General features: G+C 35.7%; 1 protein-coding gene across 6 annotated transcripts in view; it reads right to left on the reverse strand.

Annotated features, from left to right (window-relative positions):
* The window catches only part of TRDN (triadin), a 368,093-nt gene that overhangs the window by 6,816 nt on the left and 342,487 nt on the right, over positions 1 to 18,790 (reverse strand). For all 6 annotated transcript variants that reach the window (XM_055310519.1, XM_055310523.1, XM_055310520.1 and 3 more), the window contains one exon: positions 949 to 990. In XM_055310519.1, the coding sequence (XP_055166494.1) occupies positions 949 to 990 (42 nt within the window). The remainder of the gene's footprint in view (positions 1 to 948; positions 991 to 18,790) is intronic.

The following is an 18,790-nucleotide window of genomic DNA, read 5'->3' on the forward strand; positions in this document are numbered from 1 at the left end:
GAGAAAACACACACACTCACACACACACATCAAATTAGTTGAAACCCTTACAATACAGATAAGGAAATTTGGTCCCGAAAATACTTGCTCAAGATTATGCATCTGGTTGTGGCATATTTTTCTGAGGTTTGTCTTTCCATCCTCCTTCCATTCCTTTTTCCCTTCCTTCCTCTATGTAATTTCTGTCAGTATAGGCAAATTATTTCAAATATTCTTAATAAAAATATGCCAGGAGTGCCTGCGTGGCTCAGTCTGCCTTTGGCTTAGGTCCTGATCTCAGGGCCTGGGATTGAGCCTTGAGTCTGCTTCTCCCTCTCCTCCTACCCCTACCCCTACCCCACTCATGCTCTCTCTCTCTCAGATAAATAAATAAATAGCATCTTTAAAAAATATATCAATTTCATCTTTGAACACTTAATGTGGTCCTCTTCCTGTCAAATAGCATCCCCACAATTCTTGGTGAAATGATAATTTTGAAATATTGTTCTAGTAAGTAGTTTGGACAATAAATGCATCTAATAATTACTTTTATTTTTTTAAAGATTTTATTTATTCATTCATGAGAGACACAGAGAGAGGCAGAGACACAGGCAGAGGGAGAAGCAGGCTCTCTGCGGGGAGCCTGATGCAGAATTTGATCCCAGGACCCCAGGATCATGTCCCGAGCAAAGGCAGATGCTCAACCACTGAGCCACCCAGATGCCCCTAATAATTATTTTTAAATAAACCAGTGTCCATCCAACTAGTGCCTTCAATATGTACAGATATTCACATATATCTATTTTTCCAAATACTGCAAAAAAAGCTATTTGTTTAAAAAAATAGACCTACCATCTAACCATTACTTAGGAAAAGCTGAGAACTAGATCAAGAATAGCTTAATAAAACAGACAAAACATTATAGCCTTAAGAGAAAACTTATAAATACATTGACAATCACAAACTCACCTTTAGCTTTCTTTGAAGCTGATACATCTTCCAAATCTTCTCCTAGAGAGTAAAGAAAGGACACATCAACCCACAGTCTCTTTTCCAGATTTCCCAAAGAGGAAATTTTGTATTTAAAGATTTTTGAGTCACAGGATGTCTTACTCTATGAACTCAGCATCTAGTGTCCCTATGAATAGGAACTTCCTGACAAACAAGACAACTTCTCTGATGTGGGGAGAAGGTGGGGAGGAGATGGATTCCATGCCAGGGTGTGATCAGCAGGCTGGTAAAGGCTGGCTATGGAAAGAAGGGCTGACCGACAGTGCCTCTCCCAAACTTGCTTTTCTTTCCTTCCCAAACCACCAGCATCCCTGGGATTTAGGAAGTTTGAGGTAAATAGCTTCACATCCACAAGGTGGATTCTGAGAAAAATATCCTCCCACATATTTTATTAGCAGACTGATTAGATTTTTGTCTTCTGACAATTGTAGAGGCAATTAAAAGTCATTAAAAGTTGAACCAAAGCTCAAATACATAAACAATGATTCTAATGGTACATTACATATAAAATTTCTTGGTGTTTTGTGTACAGGCACATATGGAATAATGTGGAAGAAATTTTAAGTCTGAGATAATTTTAACACAATATAATTAAATGATCTTTAAATATTCACATCAACTTTTTAGCATTCATAATGATCTGAAAGAGGGTTGGTTTTCTATCATTTATTCAGATTTTGCATACCAGCTGCTCACTAATAAATAGAAAAGGGGTAAAATAGGTCAGTATGCAAATTTTCTCTAATAAAAAAGAAATGTGACCTTTAGGAAGAGATGCTATTATATAAAAGAACAAAATGGGGAAAAGAAATAAAATTACTAGCATTTCTTTTACAGTGAATATTTAAAAACTATTTATTTAAAATAGTATTTTTTAATTAACAACCTTGGGAAAAAAGTCACATTAGGATTTCAAAGTAAAGACAGAGACCCCAAAAGAGCTTTCTTTCTTTCTTTCTTTTTTTTTTTTTTTTTCTTGTAAGGATGGAGCGGAGTTTAAATCAGGCAAGAACCACTCCAGCTCTGTCCACAGCTTACTCTCTACAGCTGGATCTTAGGTATGGTGGTTACAAACTGGCTTCACTTCATTCAAGATCCTAGTTCAGAGCATTTATGATTTCCTCAATTTGAGCATCCTTTACTCCTGCCCTTGGCAGTGTCACTTAAATGTGGACTGGAGCATCCACTTGGTCCGGAGCAGTGAATTATTAAAATTTCAACCTGATAAATTTAGAGGTATTGAAATATAGGGGTGCCTGGGCAGCTCAGTCAGTTGTCTGCCTTTGGCTCGGGTCATAATCCCAGGGTCTTGGGATCAAGCCCCAGGTCAGGCTCCCCGCTCAGTGGGGAGTCTGCTTCTCCATCTCCCTCTGCCCCTTCTCCCTGCTGTGCTTGCTCTCTCTTTCAAATAAATAAAAACTTAAAAGAAATAAATAAGGCAGCTAAAAAAGGGAACTATTTAAATATAAGTTAACTCAAATACTGAATTAAATAACCATGGTCTTAAACTACTCAGCAGTTATGAATAAAGAAAAGGTATAAATGAGTATATGATAATTTAAAATAATAACTATATTTTTAAAATGAGGTTAGAGTTTTTAGAAGAATCAAATAATAGTTTTATTTTCATTGTGTAGCAAGAATCTGCTAATATCTATGGATGACGTTTATAAAAATAAAATAATGCCAGGTTCTTGTACACAAGAAATATAGATTTTATTTTTGTAGATTATAGCACATTTAGAACTAAGACACTTATTCTCTCGATCCACTTTTATCCTTGGGGAAAGAAATATGGGTAGAATAAAAACCTTAGCTTCTTCTCTTTTCCAAATTCTGTATTCTGAGCCAGCATAACGTAGATACAAGAGATAAAAGCTGGTAAGAAACGAGTCACATGTCAATCGCTCCGGCTCATGGAAGGCACAAGAAGGGCAACTACAAGCCTAGGGCAGTTGCTATAGAGATGCAGTCTCTGTGCAAGCAGCTTAATGGCAACAAAAATTTACTGAACTAGGAATAACGAATGTACTGCGACTGTCACTGCTCAGAATACAAAGAAACAGCATATTTACAGTCCATTTATTTTATAACTTGAGCATTGATTACGTGAGTGGTGGTTTTGATAAAACAAATACTTGACTCTCTAAAAAGGTATAGTCATTACCATAAAAGATGTATCAACATGTGCCAATGGAATTTTAAGGAGTAATTTCCTTGGGGGGGGGGGGGGCGGAGGGACAGTCAGGAAAATAGTTTATGAAGGAAGTCTAATTTATTTTTTATTTATATTTTTTTCCTTGGAAGGTTTACCTGAGGAAATATACTTTAGGTGAGATGTGGAAAAAGTCAAGAAATATTGATGTACAACAGCTATACCCAAGTTTGGTATCAAATAGAGATGGTTCAATTTTTTGTTAAGTTTGCACAAGAATAAGGAATGTGATATTTTTCCTTTTGTCAGTTTTTAGGGTCCTATCAGTGCAGATACCCCACTTCAGTTGAAGGATAAACAGTTCAAGCTGCTAAAGTGAATAATTTGGTATTTGTTGCCTTAGAGGCAGGCCTGAGCTGGACAGCACAGACTCTAAGCCAAATTCCTAAGCCTGAGGACAAAGACTGGGAAGCAGAATCAGATAACGAGTTAGGGGCCTCGGGATTCTGTGATGAGCTGAGTGTACCTGTATCTTATTTGTGAAAGGGAAGGGAAGGAAGAATTATTCAAAACTTACCACTGAAACTTCACAGCTATTAGAACATTAATTTTTTAAAAAATAATTTTTATAACTTGTACAATTTTAGAGCACAATGAGTTTTATTTTCTCACATGTCCCTTAATAAATGGTACATTTTCATTAAAAAAAAAAAAAAAAAAAGGAAGCCTAATTTAAAATGGGTCCCCTAGGGCAGCCCAGGTGGCTCAGCAGTTTAGCTAGTGCCGCCTTCGGCCCAGGGCCTGATCCTGGAGATCTGGGATCAAGTCTCACATCAGGCTCCCTACATGGAGCCTGCTTCTCCCTCTGCCCGTGTCTCTGCCTGTGTGTGTGTGTGTGTGTATGTGTGTGTGTGTGTGTGTGTGTGTGTCTCATGAATAAATAAACAAAATCTTTTAAAAAATGGGTCCCCTCATATAGAGGGGATTTTGACTGAGGGAGATGGCCAATTTGCAGCGAAGGCAACCATCAGAAGACTAGAAGAAGACAGCAAAGCACAGAATATATTCAAGGATCACAGGGAATGTTGAGGTTAGAAAGATTCTCATGTGGAAAGACAGATGTCAGGCTGAGTAGTCTCTACTTAATGTCATAGCCAGTGAAGGTTGTTCAAGAGGGAAATCATATGTTAATGTACTTTGTAAAAATAACAAGACTAGAATATGAGAGAAGGGATTCAGAAAAAGAAATTGGGAATGCATTTTAATCGACAAAGAAACAATGATTTCTGCGGCTGCAGGGGTTGAGTGTAAATGAAGCTTTGTAGGTTGAGTGAAGTGGGATTGAATACATATGAATGCAGGCCATTGGTGTAACAAGGGATAGCCTAATGCGTTGAGTTTGGAGGAAGATAGTGATGCCATTCTCAGCAACAAGGAAATCTTAGGAGGCACTCATTAGCTGGAGGTTATGAAAAGTTTAGTTTCCTAGTTCAGTTGTGGTGTTGGCGGTCATAAAGTTGCAAGTGTCTAATAGGAAGAAAGACAGAAGGCAGGATATCTGGAAAAGTTTAGAAGTGGCAGGCATTGAGTTAATAGGCAAAACTGAGTGAGTTGAGAGGTCACTTTTAATGATAGTTAATATGTCTTTATACCATCTGCTGTGCCTTATTATTTCATACGTTTTAGCACATTCAATTCTGATGAGCCCTCTGTGAGGTGAGTGTTCTTATTTTAAATCTCCTATACAGATGGGGCAGAGAGGGGTTAAGTGCTGCCCAAGGTCACAGAGTGACTTAAGTGGAAGGACTGGACTGGAGATCCCAATCTACCTGGATTAGAGTCACTTGAATGAGGATTTATATTTATTGCACAGATAGTATACCTGTTATGTGGCAGCCACTGTTCTAAGCACTTTATAAATAATAAAATATTTCACTTCCAGCAGAAATTTGGGAAGAGGATCCTATTACTATTCCCATTTTGTAGGTAGGACAAATGGCTAGAGACTCAAGGTCTGCGAGATAGTTGGTGGGGAAAACTGGGATTCAGACTCAGGCCTTCTGGTTCTGGAGATTGTGTTACCAATCATTGTGCCATTCCACCTCTTGAGGATGGCCTCCTAGACCCAGTTCTCTCTCATCCTAGAACCTATGCATTATATTACTGCATAATAATGCATGATATTCATGAACTTGTGCAGAGCAGAGATGAAGGAATGTCTCTCTTCCAACAATCCATTCTTTTTCAGAGGGTATGAATAGAAGAGTTACTTGGCTGTATTTGAAAATGATAATGACAATGAAGAGGAAAATATATCTGTTCGGTGTGCTTAACCACTGTAATTTAGACAATCATATTCCAAACAATTAAGAATGATAATATTATCCTGACTTTCAATTTGTAGACTCCATCCTTTATGTATATAGAAACTTAGATTTGAAAGAAAGAAAGAAAGAAACTTAGATTCTGAAGGAATCACAAGTGTTAATGAACCCATCCTCTGATCAAATTCAGACATCTCTACCATAACAGAGTCAAGAACACATGGGAGGATTTGTCTGTGCGGCCACCGTTTCAATCTTTTAAACATCTTGACGTCAAAGTCTGGCTTTTGTATAACTCTTTTATACTTATTGAATTAAGGCTACAGACACAGGGGTTCTTAGAGAACTATTAGTTTATGAAAACAATAAAATGATGATGATAGAAAGGTCTAAATTTTGTATTTTCAAGTAGTGCATGGATCTTCTCATTAACTAAAAGAATTTCTTCTTTGTCTCAATTTCACAATCTGCCTCATTTCACATAAGTGTCTGTTCTAATACTTAACTTTATGTATATAAATTTATAAACAGGTAAATTTATAATATATAGATGTGTGTGTGTGTGTTATTTTGTAATTGAATGTAATGCACTGAAAAAAATCAGAAATTCTCTTTGCCCTTTGTATGAAAGTATTTGCTGAGCTCCCAGCCTGATCTCCAGTCATGGATCAAAAAGAGAGAACAGGATGGGATTTTACAAAAGTTCAGAAGGTAAGTCTTTGCAGGGAGTCAAAGGTAGCCTTGGTTCTACGAGGCTGAAAACAGATACAACTTCAACAGCTAATATGTTGGCATTAAGGAGACTGTGAGTGTATGTACATATATGTGTGTGTATGTGTGTTTGTATAACATACAAATATACATTGGATATATATATATATATTTATATAACATTAATATTAACACTAATTAAAATTTGGAGAGGAATTCTGAGAACATTAAAAAATGTGGAGTCTAGTCTTAGGTCACTGATAGATATGGCGTATAATTACATGTATTTTTAAACACGTGGACTTGATATATGAATTAGCAAATTTTATACTAAAAATTATATATTTATCATTCTCAACAAGCAATCTTATCTTGATTCCATTTCTTATTCTCCATAATGGTAGCTCTCAAACTTTTGGTTACAGAAACCCTTTATAATCTTAAAAAATTAAGGACCTCAAAGAACATTTGTTTATATGGATTATGTCTACTGATAATTAATGTAATAGAAATTAAAATAGCCTTTTTTTTTGTAAACACAAGGATTCACAAGCAAACCATTCCTTCATATAAGAGTGATGATGTTCTTACATGCCATTTGGAGAATTCCACTGTATATGTCTGAGAAAAATGAGACTGACAAAGGTAAGTAATGGCTGAGTATTAATATGTAAAACGTTTCAGATCACCTAAAAGAATTTTGGAGTTCTTAGAGATCCACAGACTATTACATTGAGAAGTATTACTCTAGATAAAGAATTCTATCTCTATGAAACAACCAACATGTTACCAAAGGAAATAATTAAACATAAATCTGTCAAAAGGAAAGATAATTATTTAACAAATAAGTTCATAGCCATGTAAATCAATAACAGTGCAAAGTATTTGAGAAAACAAGAAAGTGAATGTTACCTTTTGAGGGCAAAAAAAACCCTGCCTTATTTCTCTGACACAGAAACAAGTAAAATAATGTCAGATATAAGAAGGACACAGACAAAGCAAAGCTAGATTCTTTAAAATAAGAATTGTTACAAAGGAAATACTCATTGTAAATCCACCTACCTTTTTATGTTATGGAAAAATTATCACAACAATAGCAACCATTTGCCAATTAACTAATGCTAGTTTTGCATTAAAAGAAATATTTTAAATTAATTTGAAATTACAATAAATGTAAACGTTTTAGATTTAGGGTTAGATAACAACTTCTTGTTTGTTTTTTTCCTTGCTTTCTCTCTTTTTCTCTCCTTCTTTCTATATTAGAAGCATCCCACCTAAATTTGGATAACTAGAATTAATTTAACATCATTATCACACACAGTCATATTAACTCATTAGAAACATATTTATAGTGCTTTTTAAAGGTTGTTGGAATCTCAGATTGTTCTTTATATAAAGGGTATGTTTCATCATTCATATTTTATGATGTATCTTATATGTTTACAATATAAAAATATCTGAAATTGAATCAGTAATCAAAAAACTCCCAATAACCAATAGTCCAAGACCAAACAGCTTCACAGGTGAATTCTACCAAACATTTTTAAAAAGAGTTAATACCTAATATTTTTGAACTATTCCAAAAACATAGAAAATAAAATTTCCAAATTCATTTTATGAAGCCGGTATTACCCTGTTACTATCGCCAGTTAAAGACACCACAAAATAAAGAGAACTACAGACCAATCCTTTAGATAAATCTAATGCAAAAATCCTCAACAAAATACTAGCAAACAAACAAATAATACTAGCAAACCAAATCCAACAATTCATTGAAAATTTTTTCACCACAATCAAGGTGGGGTTTATTCCCAGAACTCAAGGATGGTTCAATATTCACAAATCAGTCAACTTGATACACCACATCAATAAGAGCAAAGATAAAAACCATATGATCAGGCAGCCTGGGTGACTCAGTGGTTTAGCGCTGCCTTCAGCCCAGGGCCTTATCCTGGAGCCCCGGAACGAGTCCCACGTCAGGCTCCCTGCATGGAGCCTGCTTCTCCCTCTGCCTGTGTCTCTGCCTCTCTCTCTCTCTCTCTCTCTCTCTCTCTCTTTGTCTCTCATGAATAAATAAATAAAATCTTTAAAAAAACAAAACAAAAAAAACCCACCCATATGATCTTTTCAATAGATGCAGCATTATTTACAATAACCAAATTATGGAAGCAGCCCAAGCAACTATTGATAGATGAATAGATAAAGAAGAGGTGGTATACATATATATGTAATGGAATGTTATTCAGCCATAAAAAGGAATGAAACCTTGCTATTTACAACAGCATGGATAAAGCTAGAGAGTATGATGCTAAATGAAATAAGTCAGAGAAAGACAAATACCAAGTGGTTTCAAAACAAATGAAACAAAAGAAATGAGCAAGAGAGAAAGAAAGTTAAGAAACAAAACAAATGAGCAAAAGGGAACAAAAAAAGAGAAAGAGACAAACTGAGAAATGGACTCTTAACTATAGAGAACAAACTGCTGGTTACCAGAGAGGAGATTGAGGGATGGGTGAAAGAAGGGATGGGAATTAAGAGTACACTTATCATGATGAGAGGTGCCTGGGTGACTCATTCAGTTAAGCATCCGACTCGGTTTTGGCTCAGGTCATGATCTCAGAGTCCTGAGATCAAGCCCCTGTGTCCAGCTCCATGCTCACTGGGGAATCTGCCTGAAGATTCTCTCCCTCTGCCTCTCCGCCTACTCACAGGAGCTCTTCCATTCTTTCTCTCTCTCTCAGATAAATACATAAATCTTAAAAAAAAAAAAAAGAGTGCACTTATCATGATGAGCACTGAATAATGTATCAAATTGTTGAATCACCACATGGTACACCTGAAACTAATATCACCCTTTATGTTAAAAATTCAAAACTTAAAAAAAGGCCCAAAATAACAAACATTTTCTAGGGGAACTTAAAGTAAATAAGAGCAATGTATGTAACAGCAAAAAACTTTGAAAGAATGCTAATCTATAATTGAAAATAGCACAGAAAAAAAATACTGACTAAAGAAAAAATAATATAAAAATGTCAAAATTAAGGCAGGCTTTAAAAACGATCAGTTTAATTTTCCAAAGTGAATATTACCTTAAAGTTTTCTTGCAATTTATTCATTTAGGAAATAGTTACTCTTTCAGCAACAATAACAGTAGCTACAATGAGCTTTTTTTTTCTGTGCAGGTGCTCCAATAGGTACTTTACATATGTTTTCACTTAAGTCAATTCACTAAGAAACAGGTGGAACATCCTCATTTTACAAGAGAACACTGAGACTCAGGGGATTTAAAACGTGTTAAGCAATGCATTTTTAAAGTATTAAAAGGAGGTATAAAGCTAATTTTCTAGAACTTCTAGACACTCTTTCAACTAAACTTTCTTATCTCTACTTTCAGAGTACTTTGCCATGTTCTTTGGAAGAACCAAAAGAAAATACAAAAGAAGTAATTTGTAGTCATAGAGAAAATGGAGAAGTATCCAAACAAATAAAAGATACTATGAGTTGCAATGTAGTATACAACAATCGTCAAAATAAGTGTAAGGTGTTTTCAATGGTGGAATGGTCACTTCCTCTTACCGGAGATCAAAGAAATTTTCTGGAAGTTATCCTATGGGAGATGGACCTTGGAGAGTCATGATGAACTGGAGATGGGCTGTGAAGGATCATATGGCTGGAAATGGGAAGAAAAATCCAAGAAAAAAGAACGACAGGGTCAAAGGATGGAGGAAAGTCAGAAACATGGAAACTTGAATTGGTTTGGTATCTCCTATTGGTATAAACAATGGTTATAGAAAAAGGATTTAAAATGTAGTTTAAGACAGGATCATAGAGGCTTTAGACCCTCAGGCTAAGAAATGTAGAATGTAGTCTAAATTTGCCATGAGGAAATATTGAATACCTATTATATAAATGGTCTAATCAATCTGAAGTTTTGGAAAACTTAATCTATTTAGTAGACATGACATGGAGGAATGACAGAAACCAGAAAGGGACCTTCTGGAAAGTCACTATAATGGTTCAGAGGAGAAACAGTACATGCTAACATGACTTGGCATTGAGAGCCATAGACAAAGCATAGTGACTAGTCAAAGTAGAATTTGAAGTTTTATGTCTAAGAAACTGAAGAATGGAAATCACACGTCATTTCCTTGCAGCATTTGCTGGGGTCAAGGGATAAGTGAGAAAAGAGGGATATAATAGGAAGGTCAGTCATAAACCTATGCAGACAAAAGGTGAAGCTGGGAGTTGAAAATGTGGGGCCAGAGCTGATAAGTCAGGTTAGGCTTCAGAACAACTTGAGGCCTTAGCCATAAAGAGGTGGGCAACAAGGTGGGATGCCCCCATTGAGAAAAAGTGCTAAGAGGAGGAAAGAGAGCTGAGACTGGAAGAACTAATCCTCTGGAAAAAGAAAGAGCAGCAGAACCCATACTGAGCAAATATGCTCATACCGAAAAGAGGAGTCTGATATTATGATAACCAAGAGAGGAAAACATTTCAAAAAGGACATGAGGCCAACAATGTTGAGTGCATCAGAGAGGAAGAGGTGAGAAGAAGGAGAGGTGAGGAGAAGAGAAGAAGTGATTGCCCAGCAATCAGGACATCTGGGCTGAGCTTCAAGTATGGTATTTGAGGAAAATGTTGGAAGGCAATGCTCAGGTTGCCTGAAGAATTGGTGGGAGACTTACCTCAGAAGTGTGATTGTAAATGAAAGCAAAAGTACCACGACCTCAGGAAGCAAAAAGAGCAAGGAAAATTGCGTGTGAAAGAACAGTTGGAAGATATTGTAGGTGAAGGGAGAAGGCTTCTTAGAGCGAGAACTGAAGATGCAGGATGGAGGGATGGAAGGGGCCAGGATCATGGTAGGCAAGAAGGGATAGAGTCAAGGAGAACATGGAGTGATAAATCCTGGGTGAGAAGCAACACTTCCTCATCTGAGCATGGGGGCATGGGAGTGGATAAAATAATGGGAAAGGTTAAAAGAGACTGTAATATGGAGGGGAAAACATTTTCAGGGAAACCATATTGATGGCCTAGATTGTGAACTTTATTTTTCTTGTTTTTAAAGATAAAATTTCCTGTGTGGTGCCCAGCTTGCTCTGTGTACTTTTAGCAAACATGATAAATAAATAAAAAGTACCTAAATAATGCATGCATGTGTACCAGCAGTTACTGCATGTTCATTTCTACCAGCAATCTGTTCTGATTTGTGCCAGAGTTTCGAGAAATACTCATAGGTAAACAGCTGGAATCCTAAAGCATCGACACAAAAGTAACTTTGCATGGATTTTTTTCCCCATTTTTGCTCCTCTTATTTTATCTAATTCACTGCATCTCTTTGTCACTATAGACATCCCAAAGGCTTTAAAATATTTTCTCAGTTGATTTGCTGAATTATGTGTAAATGGTTTGGTGGAATATTACATTCTAGGAGTCAACAGTTTTTCAAGAAATCAGAAGAATACATGGTGGTTCAAAGCAGCAGTCGATAGCCTGTTTCTTTTAGTTTTTAAATCTGAATGCTTCCTCTATACTATTCTTTAAAATGATCATGAGTTTTAAAGAAAATTTACTGCTACGCTGAGCAATAGCCACAGAATTCTTGAAGACTGACCTCAGAGGGTAATAAAGAATGCAGACAGTTCACATTTGGAATTGTGCACACAGTAAAGTCAAGGGTGTTCAATAAAGGTATGCAATCCCCTCTGAGTGTCTGTCCTGTCACTCTGAGGAGAAGACAAAACTGTCTTGAGGGCAATGTCAGAACAACTTAACATCACCAATAAATGAATGAGGCCACATTGCTGGGGCCCAAAGACTAATCATCGACAGTGACAACCATTTGACCAAATGTGCCTTATACACAGACGCTCTCTGAGGCTAGCAAGGGGAGCGATCAGAGAAGGTAAGCACGGCAGCTGGTACCTATTTTGAAGGCTTCAACCAAGTTACTGCTCCATTTTTTTTCTCCTGAAGCAAAGTTTCCATGAGGATAATCACCCTTTCTCTAAAAAGTAGGATTGTTTTAAACCACCCCAAAATGAATAAGATGTTTTCTCTCACATGATTGTATCTTACCATTTCTCCAGTTTGACACAAAGCTTAATAAGTGAAACCTGTTCCTAACTAGGAAAAGTAGCACAGCATGCCGTAGTCATTTCCGTCCCCATCATTATCATCACCACCCTCATGGATGCCAACTAATAATCACTTATTGGACTCCAATTATTATTTATGTACCTACTATTTTGTCTTAATCTCCCTCAAATTTCTATGAGGTAATATTATTATTATCCACATTTCAAAAATAAGGCTACCAAGCACGGAGATGTTATGAAGCTTTCCCAGTTTTCACAGTTTTTAGGCCAGTTTCCCTGGCATCAGCCACTATCTGATGATGATTTTTATATTTCTATTCATGAATTTGGTGCTAATTTGTTCTTAACAAAAACTACATTGATGTTAATATTCATCAGCACTCCATTCCAGCAGGTGATCTCCAATAATATCCCACGTGTCTTATTAAAACAAGATTTGTGGATAACATTAAAAAAGCAACTATTGGATTGTTAGGCTACTGATGACATGATAGACAATATTCATGACAAAATCATACTTTTTGTTGCAGTGCTGGGCTCAGAGGGCATAAAGGAACCCTCCAGAATGTTCCTCCTGCCCTGAGAGGGGAAGAAGAAAACCTGCTGATACATGAAAGAGTAGGTCATCCTGTGGACAAGTGTTTATATTAAAACTGGAACTCAGAGACTAAGTGTGCAAGGAGTAAAGTGGGGTCACAGAAGCTGTGCCAAGGTGGGATGAAAATATAACTAACTGCCTCCGCGGATTCTGGGAAGGTGGCAACAACACAGTATTTCAATCTCTTCCAAATCCCCTTGTAAAAAGAGATAATGAAACCCATGGACAATATTCATAACAAAATGAAATGAGCCCTAAAACACATGTGGATTTGAACAGTCAAAATCTACCAGGCATTAGTGTTTGTAGAAGAAAAAGCACAGAGAGACAATGGGGAGTCTGAGAGACATCCCAGAACCCCCAAACAGCCCATAGGTATTTTCTGAAAAGCGAGTAATGACAACTTGAGATCATCCGCTGAAACTGGGAGGGGCTTTGCCCAGTTCAAGAGCAGGTGAGCATAAGGGGTTCACCATGAGTCTGAGTGCAGGTACTGTCAGGAACCCTGTGATTTTGGGAAACCCATGAGCCAGGGTTCACTTCTAGGACAGGACCCCACAAATGGTAAGAAACTGCTAGGAGTGGAATAAAAGTTGAGCAGGACAGGGAAAACAGAGAGAAAGAAGGATTTGTTTAGACAAAAGGAGTATGAGCTCACAGTCAAAGTTCCAATTACAGAAATTAAAAAACCATCATGAAGAACAGTCTGAAGAAACAATAAACAACAACTTTACATAAGAGAGTACTTCAGATACTGGAATTTTTATGCTCAAACTTTAACACACATCTGAAATGTTTTAAGAAATAAAGTATGAATTCTAAAATCGGGTCAAGCAATAGGAGATTATGAACATAACCAGTAAGACTTGAAAAATAACTATTATAATAAAAATATAAATAATATAAAATCTCACTGGATAAGTTAAATATCATTATATAGAGCTGAAGAAATAATCGGCGAATATATGTTAAAACCGATCAAATTACACTAAATACAGCAGAGAGAAACGAGGAACTGAAAAATTTGAAAGAAAAAAAGGCGAGTATACCTAACATATTAATAATCAGCAGAAGGAGAAAAACAAAGTGATAGTATTAGAAGAAATAATGGCTATCAATTCTCCAAACTAGTAAAAGAAAAAAATAATTTGCTGAGTGAAGTAAGTCAATCGGAGAAGGACAAACATTATATGTTCTCATTCATTTGGGGAATATGAATAATAGTGAAAGGGAATATAAGGGAAGGGAGAAGAAATGTGTGGGAAATATCAGAAAGGGAGACAGAACATAAAGACTCCTAACTCTGGGAAACGAACTAGGGGTGGTGGAAGGGAAGGAAGGCGGGGGGGGGGGGGGGGGGGGGGGGGGGGGGGGGGGGGGATGGGCACTGAGGGGGGCACTTGACGGGATGAGCACTGGGTGTTATTCTGTATGTTGGTAAATTGAACACCAATAAAAAATAAATTTATAAAAGAAAAAAGAAAAAAATAATTCCACATGTCCTGGAGGAATTTCACAGTATAAAGCAGCTCTCACTCCATAAACTATAGTGAACCTGCAATGAATCAAAGGCAAAGAGAAAATATTTAAAGAAGAAAAAGAAAAGATAGATCACATAGGAAGGAATGACAAATCGACTGGTAACAGAATTCCCTGCCTTTGTGGAGGATGAAAAAACAAAACAGTGAAATAATATAACCAAAGTGCGCAAAGTGCTAACCGGTGACCTAAATTTTGTGCCTAGCAACAGGCTTTCGGGAATGAGGATGATTTAAAGACAGTGTCAGATAAATAAAAACTGAGAATGCTTTCACCAATAGGTCCTTTCTCAAGACACTTATAAAGAAGGTGCTGCTGGAAAAGAAAGAAGTAGAAGCCAAGTCAGAGACACAAGAACAATGAAACTGAGAAACCTGTAGGGGAAGATAGACACATATTGACGGAAGAATTACTACTAACACAATTTGACATTCAGATTCTTCGAAAGGTTAGAATTAAAATATTGAACAAGATGAGCATATAAATCAGCATTGGATGTGATGAAATTTAAATGTTCTAACATGCCTCTCTTGTTTAGAAGTGGTGTTGTATAGTAATTTTATTCTTAAAAAGAATAGTAAAATGTCAAGGGCTACCACCAAAGTAAGAGAAATAGAGTATAGTCTTTCCAAATAAGTAGAGGCTAGAAAATGAAAAAATAAAAACACATTTAGAGGAAAATACTTTTTTAAAAAATTTTTTAAAAGACTTTATTCATAGAGGAAAACATTAAATTTGTAAAAGACGAGAAAAAATATAAAGAAATGTTGAGAGGGCATGAGAAATATAAAATAAGAACTTAGATGGTAAAAATTAGACCTAAAATAATAATCACAACGAATGGTAAGTAGTTAAAGTTCAGATTAAAAGTGAAGGCCATTGTACTGGGTAAAGTACAAAGTAAATTTTAGCTTTATGTTATTTACTAAGGACATATCTGAAACAGACTGTCATTAGAAGACATAAATAAATGTTTGTAAAGAAATTCTGATAAGATGCTAACCAAAAGAAAGCTGAGATAATTGTAAGGTCATTTTACTTACAAAAAGAGCATTATATGGAATATAGAAGTTATCATAAAAAGATAAATGTTCAATTCACCAGAAAGATACAATTAAGCATGTATGGAACTTATAAAACAGCTCCTAATATAAAATGTGATAACACTACAGGTACTACAGGGTTAAACTGATAATTTTCCTTCAGTGGGAGATTTCAATATAGTTTATTCAATTACTGATACTTCTAACATTCAAAAAATTAATGAAGATACAGGGTAATTTAAAAGCAATGAAGCTTGACTCAATCAATAGAGAATCACACTCCCGACCATTAGAAAATGCACATTACTCTCAATGTCATATAGAATATTTACTAAAACTAATAATATATTTGTTCATAAGGCAGAGTTCAACACATTTTAAAGAGTAGACCATTTTCTTTCACCACTACACAATTAAACTAGAAGATGATTAAAAGAGGATGATCTTTATAATTCTCACAGGTTTAGAAATTTAAAAATAGGTTCTAAAACTTCCATGTAAAATACTGAAGAATTTATTACAATGGAATTAAAGTACATGTGCAACTGAACAATAAGGAAGATACTCCATATAAAAGCTTATGGGATGCTGCTGAGGTAGCATTTAAAACTACTGCCTTATATTCTTATATTAGTAAAGGAGAAAGGTAGAGACTAGAAAATATCTATTGATATTAGAATAGATTAAAATATGTATATTCACAAAGTAATATACTATACAGCAGTGAACATGAATAACCTATAATACAGTAAAACTCCAATGAATCTGAGAACATAACATTAGCAGCAAAATATCAGGATACATCCTATAATTTGATATGCCTGAGAGACTACCATGTGACAAAATTAGAAAAAAATCAACTAAATTAGTCTGAGATGACATGCATAAATTGACTTAGACATAAATTAGCCATTAGTTGAGTTCAATCATTTTGGAAAAGATCATCAATTTAATTATTTATAAAAGGGAATTATAGACAATATCAACATAAAGCAAAGCATACTCTTTTCGTGTTTAAGAATTTATGAAAAATAGTTCTTTTTGCCACTAGATTATAATTTTATAATTCACAGACTCATTAGTAGTTTGTCTTAAAAAGTGAAATATTCTTTCAAATGAGAATTACATGCTTATTAGTAAACTCTGGCTTTTTGAAATTCTTGAAAATTTTCAGTGCAGGGACATATAATCAATACAAAATAGGTTACACTTTTATTATGACAAATGATATACTTTAGTTATGTTTAATTATATTCTTTCAAAAGGAGTCTGTCTCTCTCCAATAAATGCAGTCTTAAAAAAATACTTATTTTACGGGGAAAGCCAATCTATCTTTACTTAAATATTGACTACCAAACAATAAAAATGAAAAAACTATAGGTTTCTATAAAATCTTTTTCCTTGGTACACCACACCCATTGTTATAAATACATTGTCAACGTCTTAGCTATGTCAAGAGCCTTGCAATTCCTCTAGGTGCTAGTCTTCCCTTGGAACCTTTTGCCTTTTAATAATGTATGTTTTCATTCTTCTGTTTTATTTTATGTTTTGCCTTTGGGCAACTTCCTGGGGAGTAATGTTTTTGGATGTACAGGTTTTTTTTCCAGAAAAAAATTCTCTGAAGACTTAAAATATTAATAGCAAATGGCTGTGCTATTTAAAATTCAAAAATATGTTCATTTTGCTTTTAATTTTTCAGGTAATGGATCTTAAATATAAAACAATCTAACATCCCTTGATGTCTTCCTCTCAATTACATGGAAAGCAAATTATTTATTATATATTTACCATAGCTAGAAAAAAATACAGAATGAAAATCAAGTGGACATTTAGAATCAGAAAGCTCATCCTTTAAAAAATATACCTGCAGACACAGGCGTCAATTAAACCACAATCATCCAGGAATCATGGAAAATTTGATTTTGCAATGTTACTTTTCACTGATGCAGTAGAGAGATGTTCATGTGTTGCTGATTCTTATCAGTATCTTTTCCATCCCTATAATAAAACCTCAGATATTTGAAAATCCAGTCCATGCAGACGGTTGTAAGCATCTCAATCAGAGTGAATCAGAATTTAGGAAGCGGTACCTCTCTTGTTTTATATGGATCCTTTCCCACATATTAACGTTCTCTTCCTTCCCAGCCAAAAAACCTGGGAGTGAAGGACAGTCTCTGTGCATCCCATACCAAAGCAGAAAAACCAGCCTGTCAGAAGTAGAGGATCTGATCCTGTCCAGAGGACAAGAGAAGCAGGCACAAGGGAGGAAGGGAGCAATAAGTTTAAAGCAAAAGCTATTTGCAAACCTCCTTTATGAAAGACAAAGGACTGAAAGATAAATAAGAAATATGACCAAAAATAAATGCACATGTACATAATGCTGAAAAGGGTTCAGAAAAAGAGTGATGAATCTTCAGTTTAAATTATCTTCAGTATGTTTTATTTGATAAATATCGGAAGTTTTTTTATGATTGCCTCCAAAAAGGTATGACAAAAAATTATATGCTATGGAGAATATGATCTCCATGTGTGCAGCAACCAATTGATTAAAATGTATCGTCTCATGATGTTCTTGGATATTTATCTCCTATGATCCATAAGAAAGAGTAGACATTTTTTTTTCTGGTGACACTTTTTCTCTTTTCCATTACTATTATTATTTCTTATTTACTTCCTATTTACCCCTATTTCTTCCCAACAATTCCCTCCACTTTCCTCCCTTTGATAAATTAACCCACAATTTCCTGTGGCAGTAAGTCTTAAGTCCTTTGGCCTGCAGGATCTCTACCTCGTAGAGGCCTTACCTCCACTGCTTTCTGACACTAGCCCTTAACGTCAGCCAACTCTTCTTCTGATGGCCTCTATATGCCATGCTTTTTTGGTCGCCAACTTTGAAATAATAGAAAACATATATATTGGTTTCTACCCTTTGTCTCTGGTACAGGGTTTCTAAATCTCCTGGGTGATAGAAGGGTTTTTGTTCGATGAGGCAATGCTTGGTGGGCTCCTGGATGGGAGTTGGTCACCAAAAGGTCCAAGCTGTGATTAGAAGCTGGAACTTTCAGTTCTACTTCCCATCCTCCAGAAAGGGGAAGGGGGCTGGAGATTGAGATAATGATCAATCATGCCTATGTAATAAAGCCTCCATAAAAAAAATCTCAGAGGTACAGGGTTCAGGGAACTTCTGGGTTGGTAAACACACTTACATACAAGGAAAATGGCTCACCCCAACTCCACAGGGACAGATGTTCCTGTGTTTGGGACCCTTTCAGACCTTGCCCGATGTACCTCTTCATCTGGCTGTTCATCTGTATCCTTTATAATATCCTTTATTA

This window comes from Nyctereutes procyonoides, unplaced genomic scaffold (assembly GCF_905146905.1).
Source record: "Nyctereutes procyonoides isolate TBG_1078 unplaced genomic scaffold, NYPRO_anot_genome, whole genome shotgun sequence".
NCBI lineage: Eukaryota > Metazoa > Chordata > Mammalia > Carnivora > Canidae > Nyctereutes > Nyctereutes procyonoides.